General features: G+C 36.3%; 1 protein-coding gene across 1 annotated transcript in view; it reads left to right on the top strand.

Moving 5' to 3' along the window:
* Nucleotides 1-20,450, top strand: part of LOC128231673 (protein hobbit-like) — a 43,002-nt gene that overhangs the window by 2,989 nt on the left and 19,563 nt on the right. The window contains exons 4-28 of the mRNA XM_052944733.1: nucleotides 915-1,059; nucleotides 1,462-1,580; nucleotides 2,969-3,029; nucleotides 3,442-3,546; nucleotides 4,107-4,152; nucleotides 5,026-5,094; nucleotides 5,491-5,596; nucleotides 6,194-6,291; nucleotides 6,920-6,984; nucleotides 7,336-7,511; nucleotides 7,625-7,782; nucleotides 8,002-8,162; nucleotides 8,624-8,900; nucleotides 9,158-9,264; nucleotides 12,287-12,482; nucleotides 12,795-12,921; nucleotides 16,624-16,735; nucleotides 16,914-17,002; nucleotides 17,201-17,270; nucleotides 17,557-17,658; nucleotides 17,917-18,070; nucleotides 18,377-18,587; nucleotides 18,868-19,040; nucleotides 19,215-19,313; nucleotides 19,927-20,193. Coding sequence (XP_052800693.1) covers nucleotides 915-1,059; nucleotides 1,462-1,580; nucleotides 2,969-3,029; nucleotides 3,442-3,546; nucleotides 4,107-4,152; nucleotides 5,026-5,094; nucleotides 5,491-5,596; nucleotides 6,194-6,291; nucleotides 6,920-6,984; nucleotides 7,336-7,511; nucleotides 7,625-7,782; nucleotides 8,002-8,162; nucleotides 8,624-8,900; nucleotides 9,158-9,264; nucleotides 12,287-12,482; nucleotides 12,795-12,921; nucleotides 16,624-16,735; nucleotides 16,914-17,002; nucleotides 17,201-17,270; nucleotides 17,557-17,658; nucleotides 17,917-18,070; nucleotides 18,377-18,587; nucleotides 18,868-19,040; nucleotides 19,215-19,313; nucleotides 19,927-20,193 — 3,293 coding nt within the window. The remainder of the gene's footprint in view (nucleotides 1-914; nucleotides 1,060-1,461; nucleotides 1,581-2,968; nucleotides 3,030-3,441; nucleotides 3,547-4,106; nucleotides 4,153-5,025; nucleotides 5,095-5,490; nucleotides 5,597-6,193; nucleotides 6,292-6,919; nucleotides 6,985-7,335; nucleotides 7,512-7,624; nucleotides 7,783-8,001; nucleotides 8,163-8,623; nucleotides 8,901-9,157; nucleotides 9,265-12,286; nucleotides 12,483-12,794; nucleotides 12,922-16,623; nucleotides 16,736-16,913; nucleotides 17,003-17,200; nucleotides 17,271-17,556; nucleotides 17,659-17,916; nucleotides 18,071-18,376; nucleotides 18,588-18,867; nucleotides 19,041-19,214; nucleotides 19,314-19,926; nucleotides 20,194-20,450) is intronic.

Genomic DNA, 20,450 nt, shown 5'->3' on the forward strand with positions numbered 1-20,450 from the left:
TCCAGTATGTGCTGGTATATTTCCAGTCAGCCGCTGGTGTTGTGTATGGGGAGATTTTTCCAGTATGTGCTGGTATATTTCCAGTCAGCCGCTGGTGTTGTGTATGGGGGAGATCCATTCAGTATGTGCTTGAATAGTGTTGTGTACGAGGGTGGTCCTTACTTTATGTGCTTGTATATTTCCAGACAGTCCCTGGTGGTGTGTGTGTGGTACTTTTTCCAGTATGTGGTGGTGTATTTCCCATCAGCCGATGGTTTTGTGTTTGGGGGATTTTCATACAGTATGTGCTTGTATATTTCGGGTCAGCCTCTGGTGTTGTGTCTTCAAGAGATTCTTCCATCATGTGCTTGTATAGTTTCAAGCAGGCCCCTGGCGTTGTGTATACAAAAGACTCTGGCTTGTATGGGGGAGATATATCTAGCATGTACTGGCATACTTCCCGTCAGCCGCTGGTGTTGTGTATGGGGGAGATATATCTAGCATGTACTGGTATACTTCCCGTCAGCCGCTGGTGTTGTGTATGGGGGAGATATATCTAGCATGTACTGGTATACTTCCCGTCAGCCGCTGGTGTTGTGTATGGGGGAGATATATCTAGCATGTACTGGTATACTTCCCGTCAGCCGCTGGTGTTGTGTATTGGGGAGATATATCTAGCATGTACTGGTATATTTACCATCAGCGGCTGGTGTTGTGTATGGGGGAAATCTAACCAGAATGTGCTTGAGTATTTACAGTTAGCTGCTGGTGTTGTGTATGAAGGAGATCTTTCCATTATGTGCTTGTATATTTCCAGTAAGTCTCTGGTGTTCTGTACAGGGGAGATCCTTCCAGTTTGTGCTGGTATATTTCCAGTCAGCCTCTGGTGTTGTGCATGAGGGATATCCTTACAGTTTGTGCTTGTATATTTCCAGTCAGCCTCTGGTTTTGTGTATGGGGGAGGTCCGTATCCAGGCTAACACTGAGGGGAGCCATGAGCGTGCCCAGCACCTCCCACCCACCAAACCTCGGGACCGCAATAAGATCTTTGCCCTACCAAAACTAGCTACATACCTTCAGGTAAGATTGGTGGCTGCTGCAGTTTATGCATTTTCAGTTAAGTAGAGAACAAGAAGTGTGTTTCCTTTGACTGATGATGTTTTTAGCATGACTTTTTTTCAAAGTATTCTATTAGCCATGTCTTCATTTTTGTAGTTGTTGGCATTGTGTGAAAACATCGATATTCACCCTTACTCAAAAACTGTAAGAAATATTCACATGCAACTTGGTATTCAATATAAACAATGACAGAGCACATATGTGTAACAAGTGCTGGCATCCTCATGTAAAGCTCTTGTCTTAGATATGGAACAAATCAATTCAGATATTTAGAAAATGACAACTTAAAAGATAAATTGTAACACCATTTTGTTTTCTATACCAATGCAATTTTTTTACCATCATTTGTTTCTTGTTGGCCAGCACTTTGGTATTCGTGTGGACAGCCTGACGGTGATGCTGCTAAAGACAATGATTGCAGACTGTCTCATCCACGTGGAGGGCCAGACACTTGGGCTCGATATATCATGTGTGGATGACAGGTCAGCTCTCTCATTGGTTGGATGTGTAATGATTATAAAAGTTGTTTTAAACAACAATTCTTTGCACCATATGACAAGTACATTTGATATTATGGTGCACTCAAAGAACAATTTACTTGTCAGGCTGAACAAAGGCTACATGCATCAGCGGAAACAGATGAACTGCTAGAACTTCTATAAATGTCATTAACCTTCCTAGCACTATGTAACATGTTATATTTCCTAGTTTTCATTATACTTTTAGGCATGGATATACATGGTGAACATACCACATGGTTAAAATGTCATACGATTTAATCGGGCAATATTGATTTACATGAATTTTTCATTGTGCATTGTGACAGTAGTAAATGCAAGATGACTGCATAGATATCAGGTGTACATATCCAGTATCTACAGCATGAATGTGTGACACATGTGCATATCCAGTATCTACAGCATGAATGTGTGACACATATGTACATACCCAGTATCTATAGCATGAATGTGTGACACATATGTGCATATCCAGTATCTACAGCATGAATGTGTGACACATATGTACATATCCAGTATCTACAGCATGAATGTGTGACACAAATGTACATACCCAGTATCTACAGCATGAACGTGTGACACATATGTACATATCCAGTATCTACAGCATGAACATGTGACACATATGTACATACCCAGTACCTACCGCATGAATGTGTGACACATATGTACATATCCAGTATCTGCAGCATGAATGTGTGACACATGTGTACATATCCACTATCTACAGCATGAATGTGTGACACATATGTACATATCCAGTATCTACAGCATGAATGTGTGACACATATGTACATATCCAATATCTACAGCATGAATATGTGACACATCTGTACATATCCAGTATCTGCAGCATGAATGTGTGACACATGTGTACATATCCACTATCTACAGCATGAATATGTGACACATATGTACATACATATCCACTATCTACAGTATGAATGTGTGACTGTTTTGCTTGTCCCTCTTTCTCGCTTGAGCCATCAAATAGATCTTAATTGGTTTTTGCATGCACATACCTTATCCTTATGCGGTCATCCTACGCTTGATGTTGTAGCATTGGTCATTTTTTAAAAATAATGATAAGTGAAAAACACTCATTTCCAGCTGAATAATGTCCAAAATATCCATCAAAATTCTGTTCACATTGTGTGCACATATGTTGTATGTACACATTGATTAAGGAAGCATTAAGATAAAGCTTTTCCTTTATATGCAGGTGACATGACCAATATGTCTTATGCATTTACCTCTGTTTTCTTTTTTGAAATGACAGTGTAATTATTCCATTTCTAGTGAAGGTAATGATTTTTTATATTAAGATATCTAAATTATTGTTTATATTTCAGCCTGCAGCTTATAGTGAATGCTGGAAGTGTGACCTGTCGAGCTCTCAGAAGTGTTGCCCAGGTAATTTGTTGCACTTGTTGAATTTGAAACCAGATATTCTTTATTTCAAGGGGTGTAGATAGCAGTACATGTAGACACAAATTAAGTGCAGTATATGTTGTTGATGAACGAAATATACAAATTCAAATACATTTTCAAAATAACAAGTACATTGTAAACTACCTAATAATGAGGCCTGAATGTTTGTACACAATGTTATAGCCACCTTGATATATATACATTTTAATGTTTAAACTGTTCTTTATTTAGATTTTTAATCTATTTGATGTATTGTAAAAAATAAGTAGATTTTTATTTCTTGTAAAAACATAATACAACATATAAAAGCTCTTTATATATCCATAATTAAATCCTTTTGTTAGTACATGTATAAGCAATACTGAGGTGTTACTTAATTGTTATTTCTGAGCAGACAGAGGAAGTGGGGAAGAAGGACAAGGGACCGTGTCTGGCCGAGATGTCCTTCAGTCTCTACACAGATCTCAGTGTATACAGGAACAATATACGCAGACTCAAGGTATGATTTGTACCTGCAGGATTGATTGGCACCTGGCCCTGGATTTTTTTCAAACAATCAAAGCACTGTATTTGTTTTGGTATGATTTATGTAATGTTCTCAATTTGAAGAGTTATGATACTAAAAAAAGAAATGTCATTCATATATAATATTAATATTTATGATAATTACAATAAACAAGATTGTAACCAGGTTCTCCAAAGGAATATCGGAAAGCCAAGTTATTAGATTGTGGTATGTCGTGCCTGTTCTGTAACTTTGTTGTACAAAATTGGGTTTTGAAATCATATAGTAGGAGTGGTAATCATAAAATTATCATGAAAAGGTGTTGGGTGCATGTCTGTAGGTCAAAGGTCAAGGTCAGGCTTGAGGGTCATTGGTAAAATTTTCTTGTAATAACTTGAGGTAGGAACCATGCTATTTATATTATATTTAATAGTAATAAGTGAAACATATTTTGTAAATCTTTATGATCAAGGGGGAAGGAGAGAGCAAAGTACGGATCAATAATTGACAGATACTCATTTCTATAGCTCATAAAGGGGTATGTTTTATTTCAGAGTTCAAGGCTGCTCATAAATAAACCAGAGATAATGCTCACGGAAGGTAAGTGATTATCTTGACTTGTATAGATGCGGCGTTTGCCAACACTTTTTGAAACAAAGTGCTTTAAATATTACATTATATTTCAGACAGGGTGAGAGTGGCCTAGTGGTGTTGGTGTCTGCCTCTCACCCAAGAGGTTGTGGGTTTGAATCCCCAACAGGAATAATTCTGCATGGCCTCTCAAAAATTGTACGCCAGTACTGGTTTCTTACCAGGAAACGGAATTGAGTGATTCTATTAGCTATCAGCTTTCATCACAATTGAGCTAAAAAAATCAGTATGAACTAAATATTTCAACGTTTGCTGTGAAGAAAGAGAATGTCAAAAATTACTGAAAATGAGAAAAGTTATTATGGCCTTTAAATATTGCAAACTAGCTCTTTTTGCATATGTTTTCAGTTGAAATAACGAGCAAATATAAAAACTGTAATAACTTTATGTTTATTAAAGGTTCTTTTCATCTTTTCTTTAACTTGTTAGTAACCAGCAAGCAACAACTTTTCAAATGATTATAAAATTTTATGGTGTCATCAGGCATCAACATTTTTACATTATAATTGTTAATTGAACTATCAGAGAACTTGCTTATTTGTTGGCTGGAATCATTCAATTATGATACTTTGTAAATTGTGTGAACATTAAATTGTAAACAATATCAGTATTGATGAACAATATAGTTCATCAAATCAAGTGTAATTTATGAATTGGATTAAACATAAAACCGAGAAAACCCTTAAAGAGCCTAAGAAACCAAGTGTTTATGGGACCACACTAATCTGCCTTAACATCTGTTTTGTGAAAATATCTGTAAAAGGCAATATTTTTTTTATATTATATTTCATGTCCAATATGTTACCATTTTCCATATTTCAGGCCTTTTGTCTGGAACCCATTACCTCAAGAAAGATCCAACAGAAATCATAACCAGTCATCCAAATACAGGTTTGCCGGATCCCAGCATGTCCTCTGTTGTTTTCTTTTTCAAATATTATGTAAAATATCTTCATGCAATGAAATACGATTAAAATTAATTAAATACAGGTTGGTAGCCACAGACCAGCAGTATTAGGTGTTTAAGATAAAAGAAGTGGCTGTGTGTTAAATACTTGACACTTGAATGTCCAAGCTCTGTTCAACGTACAGTGTGATAATTATTGGCCGCGAATCAAACCTGCTAGTGTATAATTAATTTGACAGCAATTTTAAGTATAACTTGAAGTTAGAAAGAAAGTACATGTACATTGTATATGATCAATGTTGCTTAGAAATCATTATATCTGACACATGTAGGTCAAACATTCTGTAATGAATGACTTAACAGTTGCCTGTTTTCATTAGAAGAGGCAGCACAAGTGACGTCATCTCGTCTAGACTTACTACCAGAGGAGTTTGGGATGGACGTAACTGAGGTGAATGTCACCATTGTCCGGGAAAACACACAGAGGTTGGTACGGCAATAGGGCAATAACACTCAACTCTTCAATGTGAATATCTTAGTTATTAATAACAGTGAACCTACACAGTGAATGAAATTAGTGATGTGTAATTTACCAGGTATTAGATATGCATGGTGGCATTTAAATTGTCTCGCTCTAGAGCTAACTTTTATAGTGATACAATAGAGATGAGATGTCCATTAGCAGAGTGAGAGGTCATGGGTTTAATTCCCTGATAGATGCTCTTAATAATTTGTGCAGTGTGTTACATTTGGTGCCCAACGTTACTATCTCATGTTGCACGATAAGCCTCAAGATTATTGCAAATTGACCTTACTCTTTGAAATTGGGGTCATTATAGACTCACATATAGAATACCAACCCAGAATGTTAAATTGTATTGTTCCAGATTGATTTTAGTGGATATCATGGGGCTTGTCCCCCTCCATTCTTGCTAACTGATCATTGCAATATTTAGATTAATGGTAATTCAGACTCAGGTTACCGTACCATATAAGTCTTAATGCTTTTAACCAAACAAACTATTTAAACCTGATAACTTCTTGGTTGTTATTTACTTTTGACATGAGATTGTACAATTTCAGATCACTAGGAGTTAAAATCAAGACATTTCACATTGATCTCTTCAATGAGTTCAAGGCAGATAGTTCTCATGAAATCTCCTGCACATTCCTTATTGAAGGTTAGTGGTTTTATCCAGGTACATGCATAATGTTTGTAATCAGATTTCATTTTTGGCTTGTCTTTTTTTTTTTAAGAAAGAATTCAAAGAAAAAGTCATGGGCACTGTTGGCGTCATGTTTTTTAAAAAAAAACACGACCTTGACCTAGGCCAGCTCGAAACCATTTAAGATTTTTAGTTGAAACTTGGTACGGTACACATGTTGCTAAAGCCATACACGCCAGTATAGCAAGGCACATAACTGTAGCTTTGTTAATTGTCAAGATATAGCCCTCTCAAGTGAAAAAAGAACAGATAAGTGTTGCTTCTGCTCTCTGGCACTTTTGTTTGTTACAAACTATTTGACTGCTGTTGAAATGAGAGATTTAAGTGACAATTAATGGCTGGTGAATAGTGAATTTACATTCATAAATTTAATGTTGTAGAACTCTTAATATACTTTTATATATCTGTTACTGTTGGGTTTCTTTAGTATGGATAATGTTAAAAGAATTCTTAAATATATTGATTCAAAAATTATAATCATATTTGCTTTTCTGTATTCTATATTTCGCACTTCTACTTACGACATTGTAGTTTTTTGCTGAATGTAAGAACATGGTATCTTAGGTCTTAATTTGTTTTTCAGATTTCACTACAAAATCTCAACAGGCTAGATTTGCAGAATTACTCAAGCTTGAATTCAAATCAATGGTAGGTGTATTATATAAATTGTTCCATTACCCCGTCTGTTGGTTTTGTTAAAAAATAGTTGCCATAGTTGTCTCATTGTCATATCCTTGGTGTCATTGGCATCAGCATTGTCATCATGCAAACTTTGCCATGACTCAAAAACTGTTGAAGATCTTTATATTCACATGAAAGTTTATTCACATGTTACTAGTTACAAAAACATATCCAGCAAGGACCATTACTCAGGCTTTAATAATTGTTCAGTTTTACACCTTGATGAACTGTGAAGAGCATATGAGTTGCTGTGCTCCTGAATACTTTTTCAGAGTGTTACAAAACATTAGTAATATTGTGTTTAAACCATGATCCAAGGTAAACAGTGAGGAGGTTCGTGTGCGGAGTCTTGTGGAGAGCGCATACTTCCACTATCACCATGATGAGGTGCAATACTGGATTCTTGTGATTGCACAATTCTTGCAGAAGGGAGACAACTCTCAGGTTAATGCAGTCAACACGCAGTCACCTCCCTTGAAAAGACAACAAAGCAGGTATGTGTTAAATTAAGTTGCTTAAGTTAACAAGATGTTTATGATTTCTTCAAATCAAAACTAGTTCATAGTTCATAAAAAATAGTTCATAAAAGTTCACTCCTACCCCCCAGTGGTTTGTCTCAGCTTGTGGAGGAGAAGCAGCTGACTGTGGATGTGGAGCTGTCAAACATCTCCACCGCATTCTCCACAGCCTCCTGTCCTGGCCTGGTACTCGGCGTTTCCAATGTCTCCAAACATATCACTGTCAAACCTGGAACCAGATCTACAGGTAATGTTTGTGAAATTCATGGGCGCAGCCATAATAAGTGAAAAAAAATGTCAGAATTAAGTAGGAAATGTAAATATGATCTCACATGTATATCTCTAATGGAAATATTTATGTATCTGCAAATTTAAAAAAAACATTAAACCAATTTTATATGACTTTTGCTTATTGGTATTCGATCGAATGCAAAATTGTGGATAAAACAAATATCTCCGCTTCTAGAATCCCCTGCATCCTGGCTCCAGTCACATGATGTCTCTATAGAGATGGAACTGAACACCCTGTATTGTACGAATGCTGAGAGCAAAACCTCTCTCTCAGATCTAAATGGCAAAACACACTTCTGGAAACATGTCGCATATGTTAACATGCTCATGATAAAGGTGTGGACTTTATTTTGTGTTATAATATGTTGTTTTTTTGTATGGTATAAAAATGATTAGAAACTGCCATCTTACTTACATATAACAGTTTGTTTTTTTCATTTAAAATAATTGTGTTGCTTGTTAAGCATGGCAGACACAAATGGATTTATTTGTCTGGCGTCATTGGCTTCATTGTCTTCCCTCTCTTTGTCACACTTTTGTTTCTGATCAGTTACTCAAGGATTAAAGGTCAGGGTCTCATGGTGACCTTTACTAGGAAAAGGATATGGGCTACTGACAGGTGACTCATCCGATTCTTTGAATTCTAGTTTTTGAATGAAGGTTGATATTGAAACATTCTCCTATTTTGTAATAATTAGCATGGTATAATTACATTGGTGCTGTTTGCCTGAATATACTGAAGTATTGGTTATGTAAATGAGAATTTAGGCATTCCTAGAGCTTGTTTTCATTTGCAGGTTAATAGACTGGGACAGGATTTGCGCATTCAAGGCATGGTGGACAATTTACACGTTGAATGGTCTTCAGAAACTGTAGGCATTATTATAGCCTTGCTTACTGCCCTGGCAAAGGCAAAAATCTCGGCCCCTCGTAGGCTCTCAAATGCAGCTTTCCGAAGCAGGCACGAGAACATGAACATCCCCGTGCAAGAAGACAGATGGTACCACAACCTCAACCTCATCATGAAGTTTGATATCTCAAACACAAACTTATTCATGTGCAATAATTATAACGGTAAGTCATTTTAAAATGTTTCAATATAGGATTTAAAAACATGAAACAATAGTAAACGCATGGACTTTATAATAACCATTTGTTATTTCAAATATATTTCATATTTATATGAGCTGTTCCTGACTTGATATCTTAGAATAACGGTCTCGTTCTTGTTCCCAATGAAAGCAAAGAGAATAATCTCATAGCTTTGAGACGTACATGCATAAAAGCTTGTTATCAACCCTGTGTTATAGATTTGCTTATTGTGTTTACAGTATGTCTGATGTTGAGGGTTGACAGTGCTGGTATGCAGTACAGACAGGGTCAGGCGCTGGTCACCATAGAGGGAACCAAACTCAAGTACCTGCCCATGGACAACCAGGTGGGCTTGCCTGTCATTTGTGTTTGTGCTACTTTGTAGTGGTGTAGTGTTATAATGAGTGGTTATGATCACACATTTGTAGGGATGGCAACGAGTAGTAAAATTGGTACTCGAGTACTCGGACAATCTTTCGATCGAGTACTCTATTGTGCTTTGGTCGTATTATTGGTCATTTTCATCTTTAAAGTAAACTTTCATTACATATTTTAACAAAAAATGAAATAAAAAGAAAACAAATGTTGTTTCAGGCTTTTAATTTGTCTTATTTGTTTCATTTTATATAATTGATATAAGTATGCACTGCAGAAAAGAATAACGATCAGAATTACAATGAACGAAAATTAATAGCATACATGAAAATAGTGAACGAAATGCAATACGAAATTCAATACATTACACACATCAAACTTCAAAATACAAATCACATATCCAAATAATAGCAAAAAGCACATTCGAATAACTAGCACTACGTTGTACATTCCATAATTGTTCTTGTTTCGTCCAGCACATCACTTTCAAACTCGGGGACAATGTTCATGTTCAGGAAAATGATGTTGTCTACTAAGGACGGTGACAGGCGGCTTCTCAACTTGCTTACGAGAAATCAGCCGTTGAGAACACTCGTTCCGATGGCACAGATGTTGCCGGGATGCAAAGGATCTGTTTTGTGACAACGGCAATCCGAGGATACTTGGACTCATTGTCCTTCCACCATGTGAGAGGGGACACATCAACGCATTTCTCCAGCAAATAGTCTTTTAGTTCGTTGTCACACTTGTCTTTCCCCGGTGAAGTAAACATGAGGAAATCCAAGTCATCGGTGCGAGCTTTCTTACACGGGGGCTCTCCGTTATCTTTGTCCTGTAGTTTTAACGGGATATCTTCGACACGGGACTCCAACGCACTTTCTGCTGCTAAACATAGTTGTGGTGTCAGGAACGGTAGTCGTTTATATCTGGGGTCCAGCAACGATGCCATTATTGGAAGTGATGAGGCTGTCTCAGCGGCAGTAGGGTGAAAGCGTCTACTCAGTTCACTGCTGATAATGGCCTTCACCTTGGAAACGGTGGTGCTGTCACTGGCATTGGGAAGAAGGCATTTGCAAGTCAGTCCGCACAATACAGGGTACACACTGCTAACAGTTACATTTTTCTCTTCACTCATGAATGTGGTAACCTTAGTAAACACTGTCAGGACGTCCGAAATATCAACCATTATGTCCCTTCCTTTCTCACTAGGAAAAAGATGCACATCACCCTTTTTGCTCACTTTCCTGTCTAACATGATATCCATCAACACACACCTCTGCTTAACCAACCGTTCCAGCATCATCTGGAAAGAATTCCATCTGGTGGTCACGTCCTGGATGAGCTCATGATTTGGAAGGTTAAGTTGCCCCTGGCGTTTCCTCATCTCGGCAGTCAATGTTGTCGAGTGCTTGAAATGACCGACTAGTTTGCGGGCTTTACTTAAAACACTGGCTACGCTTGGTAGTTCCAATGCAGGTTTTATGCACAACTGCAGCGTGTGTGCAAAGCACCCCAAATCTGCCCAGTCACACAAAGCACCAGCGCAGTCCATATTCCTTGCATTGTCATGCACGCAACACTCTATTTTCCCCTCTAATCCAAACTCCGAAACACAGTCAATAAGTTTGGTGGCAATGTCGACCCAGTGTGTCGCTCTGGCATCGCGCGTGTCATGAGGACATTACTTTTCATTTCCCATGAATTAGTAATGTGGTGCTTGGTGACGGTGATGTATGAGTGAGTCGCCGTTGACGTCCAAGTGTCTGTGGTTATTGAAGCTGATGTAACATGGTCCAGGTCGGTAAACAGGGCAGACTTCTGTTCCTCGTACTTCCTTGTAATCCTTGCACGCACGGTATTCCAGCAAGGCACTTTATAATCCGGGCACCCTGACTGCATAAGATTACGGAACCCCTGGCCTTCTACAATGCTCAGAGGAAAGTAGTCAGACACAACCATGTCTGCAATGGATTGTGTGACCACCTCACCCATGCTAGAAGGAAGCTTCCGTCTCAGAAAGCCAGTCATCTTTTGCTGGGGGCTCTTCTGTCTGCTTCTTTGGCATTGTTTCAGATTCATGCTTCAACCGCAGGTGGTTTAACATACTTGTAGTACCGCCATTATACGCTAACTCGACACCACACAGCATGAATTTACACGACTTGCTGTCGGCTGCTCGTTTGAAGTAATTCCACCGTGGACTTTGCGGGCGGCATTATTAATTGCTTAATTGCTATACGGTATGTTTAGTTATTCAGTTGTTTCCTCTACAATTATTTTTTTAAAATGATAGTTTTTTTGTACTGTGTAATTGTTGTTTACCTCATTAATATTCATAATTCTTGATTTAAAATATGAACCAATCAGTTGTGATAATCATAGCAAAAATAGTTAAAATATGCCCATTAAGAAAACAATTCTCGTAACGGTCGATACTCTTTCGCTCGTAAGCGTCAATTGTTTGGTGAAAGGTCTCTAATTGGTATACAATAGAATTGTGTAGGTGAAAGTACCGCTATCAAAATTTCGCTAATTGACATCAGTGCTAATTTGAAATAGGGGCCCTTTGTTGACAGTTTGCAACTATCACAACAACTGTCAACTAATTAGTTGAGGTCAATTGCAATTGTGTACACAGCGGGGATTAGAGGGACCGTAAATTGTCCTCTTGGCAACTAACCAGATCTGATATTTCGTCTGTAAATCGTATATTTGGTGATTTTTATAGATTTTTTTAAAAAAAAATTCGAGTATTTGGGTACTCGTTGCCATCCCTACATATTTGTAATACATTAAGGCTTGCTTTTGAGTATATTTACAAACAACATGTGATTAAGTTACATTTTGTTTACAGTTTGAATAAACATCATACAGGTATTCCATTTGTTCAAGTTTTCTGTTCTTGTTGGTTTTGTAGAAATATTTCACATATATACTTTGAAGATGTTTGATATTGAAACAACTGTTAGGGAGAGAATTTATTGTTTTTGTAGCATATAAGCCTTGTGCGCTCCTGTGATATAGTCTCCCCGGCCGCAAGCCTTCAGGAGATCCGGATCAAGTACCAAGTTTCACAAAAGGAGGGGACTGTGCAGCTATCCAAGGAACTGACTTTTGATTGGACAACAGCCTGTCACATGTGCATTATCCAGGCAATAGAAGATGTGGCAGAATTGAAAAATAAACTGAGTAAGTGATGACCATGTACATGTATTTTGATACAGGAAGACTTAATAAAATGTGGATGCCCTTCACATTAAAATCCCTTTTGATCAAATCCCAAACATCTCAAGGATTCATGCGTTTATGTAAATATGGACCTGTATAATTGTGTAACACTTCTCAATATACTACAGTCTCGAGGCTGGTAAGGAATGTATTCTACTCTCATTCCTAAACAATAAGTATTTTGCCACACATTTTTAGAACCTGAGCAGGGTTCATATAGAATTTGTAGTTATTGGGTACACTATGTAATTAATTATATTTATGTTAATTCAGGAGGTGAGGAAGTAGCTCCACCTACAGTCTCCCAGCCCCAGCTATCCAAGCAGAACAACAGCCTGGCCTTGACAATCATGGTGACTACAGAGGTCAAGGTCAAACTACAACTGTCATCCAACCACAGGTTTGATGTTCTTGTAACGGGAATGATTTTGTACTGCAATAAAGTATATCATGGTCCTACAATACAGAACATACCTTGGTCCTACAATACAGAATATATCATGGTCCTTCAATACAGAATATACCATGGTCCTACAATACAAAATATACCATGGTCCTACAAGAAAGAATACATCATGGTCCTACAATAAAGAATATATCATGGTTCTACAATACAGAATCGGAAGGTGGAATCTGATGAACTAGAATGGATGGAAGTTGAGCAAGGCCCTACAATAGAGAACAAACCATGGTCCTACACTACAGAATATATCATGATCCTACAATACAGAATATATCATGATCCTACAATACAGAATATATCATGGTCCTACAATACAGAATATAGCATGATCCTACAATACAGAATACATCATGATTCTACAATACAGAATATATCATGGTCCTACAATACAGAATATATCATGGTCCTACAATACAGAATATATCATGATCCTACAATACAGAATATATCATGATCCTACAATACAGAATATATCATGATTCTACAATACAGAATATATCATGGTCCTACAATACAGAATATATCATGGTCCTACAATACAGAATGTATCATGGTCCTACAATACAGAATATATCATGATCCTACAATACAGAATATATCATGATCCTACAATATAGAATATATCATGATCCTACAATACAGAATATGTCATGGTCCTACAATACAGAATATATCATGATCCTACAATACAGAATACATCATGGTCCTACAATACAGAATATGTCATGGTCCTACAATACAGAATATATCATGGTCCTACAATACAGAATATATCATGGTCCTACAATACAGAATATATCATGATTCTACAATACAGAATATATCATGGTCCTACAATACAGAATATATCATGGTCCTACAATACAGAATATATCATGATCCTACAATACAGAATATATCATGGTCCTACAATACAGAATATATCATGGTCCTACAATACAGAATATATCATGGTCCTACAATACAGAATATATCATGGTCCTACAATACAGAATATATCATGATCCTACAATACAGAATATGTCATGATTCTACAATACAGAATATATCATGATTCTACAATACAGAATGTATCATGGTCCTACAATACAGAATATATCATGATCCTACAATACAGAATATATCATGATTCTACAATACAGAATATATCATGATTCTACAATACAGAATATATCATGATTCTACAATAAAGAATATATCATGATCCTACAATACAGAATATATCATGGTCCTACAATACAGAATATATCATGATCCTACAATACAGAATATATCATGATCCTACAATACAGAATATATCATGGTCCTACAATACAGAATATATCATGGTCCTACAATACAGAATATATCATGGTCCTACAATTCAGAATATATCATGATCCTACAATACAGAATATATCATGGTCCTACAATACAGAATATATCATGGTCCTACAATACAGAATATATCATGATCCTACAATACAGAATATGTCATGGTCCTACAATACAGAATATATCATGATCCTACAATACAGAATATATCATGGTCCTACAATACAGAATATATCATGGTCCTACAATACAGAATATATCATGTTCCTACAATACAGAATGTATCATGATCCTACAATACAGAATATATCATGTTCCTACAATACAGAATATATCATGATCCTACAATACAGAATATATCATGGTCCTACAATACAGAATATATCATGGTCCTACAATACAGAATGTATCATGATCCTACAATACAGAATATATCATGATTCTACAATACAGAATGTATCATGATCCTACAATACAGAATGTATCATGGTCCTACAATACAGAATATATCATGGTCCTACAATACAGAATATATCATGTTCCTACAATACAGAATATATCATGGTCCTACAATACAGAATGTATCATGGTCCTACAATACAGAATATATCATGTTCCTACAATACAGAATATATCATGTTCCTACAATACAGAATGTATCATGGTCCTACAATACAGAATATATCATGGTCCTACAATACAGAATATATCATGATTCTACAATACAGAATATATCATGTTCCTACAATACAGAATATATCATGATCCTACAATACAGAATATATCATGATCCTACAATACAGAATATATCATGGTCCTACAATACAGAATATATCATGGTCCTACAATACAGAATATATCATGATCCTACAATACAGAATATATCATGGTCCTACAATACAGAATATATCATGGTCCTACAATACAGAATATATCATGGTCCTACAATACAGAATATATCATGTTCCTACAATACAGAATGTATCATGGTCCTACAATACAGAATATATCATGGTCCTACAATACAGAATATATCATGATACTACAATACAGAATATATCATGGTCCTACAATACAGAATATATCATGATCCTACAATACAGAATATATCATGTTCCTACAATACAGAATATATCATGGTCCTACAATACAGAATATATCATGTTCCTACAATACAGAATATATCATGGTCCTACAATACAGAATATATCATGGTCCTACAATACAGAATATATCATGATCCTACAATACAGAATATATCATGGTCCTACAATACAGAATATATCATGGTCCTACAATACAGAATATATCATGATCCTACAATACAGAATATATCATGGTCCTACAATACAGAATATATCATGGTCCTACAATACAGAATATATCATGGTCCTACAATACAGAATATATCATGTTCCTACAATACAGAATATATCATGGTCCTACAATACAGAATATATCATGATCCTACAATACAGAATATATCATGATCCTACAATACAGAATATATCATGGTCCTACAATACAGAATATATCATGATCCTACAATACAGAATGTATCATGGTCCTACAATACAGAATAAATTATATCATGGTCCTACAATACAGAATATATCATGGTCCTACAATACAGTATATATCATGGTCCTACAATTCAGAATGTATCATGATTCTACAATACAGAATACATCATGATTCTACAATACAGAATATATCATGATCCTACAATACAGAATATATCATGGTCCTACAATTCAGAATATATCATGGTCCTACAATACAGAATATATCATGATCCTACAATACAGAATACATCATGATTCTACAATACAGAATATATCATGATCCTACAATACAGAATGTATCATGATTCTACAATACAGAATATATCATGATCCTACAATACAGAATGTATCATGATCCTACAATACAGAATAAATTATATCATGGTCCTACAATACAGAATATATCACGGTCCTACAATACAAAATATATCATGGTCTTACAATACAGTATATGTCATGGTCCTACAATACAGAATATATCATGGTCTTACAATACAGAATATGTCATGGTCCTACAATACAAACTGTGTCATGGTTCTACAATACAGGATACATCATGTTCCTTAGGTGTAAATTTCTGGTAAATTTGATAAAAGACTCATCAGAAATAAGAAAATATAAGAAGGATACAATGATTTGCCTGTACAAATGATATTATTTTCATCTTGAGAAGAGCTTTTATCTTTTCTAGTTAACTGATATTGGTGTAAGAGGCTGAAGTGCCTGTACCTCATTGTTTATTATGTCCTCTGTATTCCAGTGTAACTATTGTTCTGGACAACATCCTGGCCTCCCTCAGCCAGGAGGAGCTGGTTACTGAGGTGACCACTCTTTCTATCTTCTGTGATGAGGAACGGGTCTTCTGCTTTCAGGTGATTCTGATTTTGATTATGGAAAATAATAATTTATAGGAAAGTTAGATTTTAAAGTTGTATAATGAACTAAATTTATAGACTGTCTATGAATATTGTAAGGCATATTGCCAATGATCTCATTATAAATATTGTGTTTTCAGGTTGCGAGAACTAATAAATGTGTTATCTTTTTCAGGGCCTGCTCTTTGGAACATTACCTGATGCTCACCTTAAACATGAGCGGAAAAACTTCAAAGACCTTACTCTACAAACCAACAGGGCATGGTATGTATTTGAATTACAATCAAAGTCATGACAACATTTAAGGATTCATGTACATGGTGCATATCAAACATGTAAGTGTGATCATATAATGTGAAGATAGTTTGACCACCTGTATCAATTTATCTTGAAAATATCCATTTCCATATCTGTTTTGATGCACAGTTCTCCTGTTTGTTACATTGTGTACATTTTTTACAGGAATATCTCCATTGATGTTCTCAACATCTTGTTTCCCTACAATTTTGACTTCTCTGCCGTATTTGAAGAGGTAGGAACATGTATGGTTTTTAATTAGCACTTTGTTTATAATATGTTAAAGCGATGTGAATTTCATACAGGCTTTTCAGTAGTGTTTCGGGTATATTTCATCCAACTTTTGCTGCTATACCGGTATTGTAAACACATATATACTTATAAAACAGAATAAAGTTAAGTTATGACCTTGACGCAAATATTCTATGATCTAAAACATTGGTGAAGGGGTTGCTTGTGATTTATAAATAATTTGTGGTCAAATTGTGGGAATACTAAGTATTTTGTTTTTGTGTATACAGTTTGTGAATTTCCAAAAGTGGTTGAAGCTGGTTCACAAGGTGAAGAAGCGACCTTTCACAGTGGACAGCAAACTGCCCCCTGACCTTCAGATCAAGGTCAAGGTCAGTTGTAACATGAGTTTATACTTTGTTCATGTAGTTTCCTACTATAATAAATAGTTTGTAGCCATTTTTGAAACTGTTATAAAATGCTCCATTTTATGAATACAGAACATTGTTGTTCATATCATTCAAATTTTAATACAACTTTAACTTGTATTTGCTGACAAGTATTTTGGTGCTTAATAGACTGAAAATGTTTGAAAAGTACGTAGAAAATCTCTTGTTAAGTAAATATTATTGCCTGCCTGTTATTCCCAGACATTCAAGTTGGAGATTGGAGATGACCCATTCGAGGTGAAGCTGGGAGACAACCATGAGCTCATGAAGGATGAGTATCTCGAGAGTGAGAAACGACGCACCGTCCTCGACCAGAAGGTCCAAAACCTCAAGAAGGGTTACGGCATAATTCCGGGTAAATCTTCTTCTGTACCTGTTTCTTGTTCAAAAGTTGTTTAAAAATTAAACCAAGTTGAGATGAATTGCTTTAGATGAAAATTAGGTACCTTCTCAACATTTAAGCTGTTTTTACAATGCACCTAAACAATTACCGGGTATTCTCAGTAATATTTTTACTAATCAAAGGTGGTAGGTGTATATCAGTCTCAAATCCTACATACAGATCTTTAAATATTGTCTTCAAGCTTACAATATGGTAGATGGACACTTAATTATCATTTCAAGAAGTTATTTTTGTGAGCAATTCACTATACAATAACAGCCCACAAGATAGAGGAGGTATATGCGTCGCTGGGGAAGACAGGCAGTGACATCTACATCCAGCGTTCCCGGCAGCTCTACCAGATAACACCGCTCCGTACCAAACTGTTCACATGGTGTATGGACTCTTTGGAGATTGTTGCCCTGGCGGACACGTCAATACATGGCAAGGAGAATGTGGTTGCCAACATGAGGGAAATTGATCCTGATAGGTGTGATGTGTTTTACATTTTGTAATTTATTTAACAGTGGCTGATAGTAGCCTTGTATTGTGGGAAAGTGTTATTTTCTTGAATGAGAATTGTAGTATACGTTAATTTGGATTTACATTAAACCACATCAAACAACTCTAGATATATCAAAAAGGCCCCTTGAAAACCATTTCTTTGCTTCAGAGCTTGTTCATAATCTGATTAACAGTTAAAATGGTTCACAGGTGTAGCAAAAATAGACCATTAAGACATAGGTAGATACTATGGTTGTCATTAACAGCCCATACCCTGATGAAGGCCTTGACTTTACGACCCTGTGGTGCCGATACGTGAATTTGAGTGTGAAAACATGGACGTTCCAGTTTCGGGACTACCCCCAGCTGGCGCTCGATATCAAGGACATGACGGTCTGGGGACGCCTCATTGGCTCGGAGATAGAGGGTGCTAGGAGAGGTTAGTTTGGCATTTGTGTGTTTCTGTTCTTTTCTTGCTAGATTTTTACTGTCTAACTGATATGTTTAATATCCTTTGAAAAGTAATTTGTGTTATTAAATGTAGGAATTAGAAGTTCACAAGCTTATGAGTCATTTCAAGTCAAAAGAATGTTAATGGCTGTATTGTTTCCAGCAAAGCGTCACTGTGTTGTGGAGGTGGCTGAGCCGTGGGGCAACACAACAGTAGAGAGAAACCTGCCTGCTCTCAAGTTCACACATGACTTCAGCTCCGGTTTGTTCTTTATAAAAATACCATTATGTAACAACTGAAGAATTTCTTTTAGAATAAGATGAATGTTAAATGCAGTAGTTCGGTAGGGTTACTTTCTGCAGTTTATTGACAGGTAAATGATTGTAAATGAATGCTTATTTTACATTTAAAATTGGTTTCTTCGCAAATCCTCTTACGTTTTTCATGCGATTTCTACCAAACTTTCACAAATTGATGACTATATAGTGATACAGCACATATTGTCTGGCTTTTGCGATTTGGCCATTTTTGAAAGAGTTATTGCCCCTTTTTTTACATTTAAAATTGGTTTCTTTGCAACTCCTCTTCTGTTTTTCATGCAATTTCTACCAAACTTTCACAGATTGATGACTATATAGTGACGCAGTGCATATTGTCGGGCTTTTGTGATTCGACCATTTTTGAAAGAGTTATTGCCCTTTGTTTATTTTACATTTAAAATTGGTTTCTTCGCAACTCCTCTTACGTTTTTCATGCGATTTCTACCAAACTTTCACAGTAAATGAATTCACTTCCCCTAGATACAAGTTTTTCTCCTAAAGTTCTTGAGAAGGGCAGGCTAGTTATACTTCTGTTGAATTCTGCCATATTTCAGATGTTGAATCATGTGAGATGACAAACGGTGCATGCTGGGAGCCAGTAGTGGCCCAGTACAACTTGGCCCTTGACCTGATCAACAAGGCATCTGTGGACCCATCCAACCCCATGCCGTGGTGGGACAAGATCCGACTCCTGCTCCATGGGAGACTCACAATGACTGTTGTGCATATGAGCTGGCTCTACCATGCATCGTTTGACCCATACAACACCACTGAACTCATGGACTGGACATGGTCAGATCTTGTCATGGACTGGACAAACAGTGAGTTTTTAAATGTTGTTAAGTCGGTTGTTTCAGCTGTTACAAGTTTTGAATATAAAGTGTGTTCAAAAATAATATTCTCATAGGTCTCTTCAACTATGATGAATGTTCAGCTCAGTAAGACTTGAATATAGACTAATAAACCAAAAATGCTTGACCGTTTACATGCACATATCAGAAGGGAACTGTTTGAATTATTGGTCTGTGAAGGGTATGCAAATATTCTATGATCTAAACACTAGTTTCTATCATGTTAA

The sequence above is a fragment of the Mya arenaria genome, chromosome 4, assembly GCF_026914265.1.
Source record: "Mya arenaria isolate MELC-2E11 chromosome 4, ASM2691426v1".
Lineage (NCBI taxonomy): Eukaryota > Metazoa > Mollusca > Bivalvia > Myida > Myidae > Mya > Mya arenaria.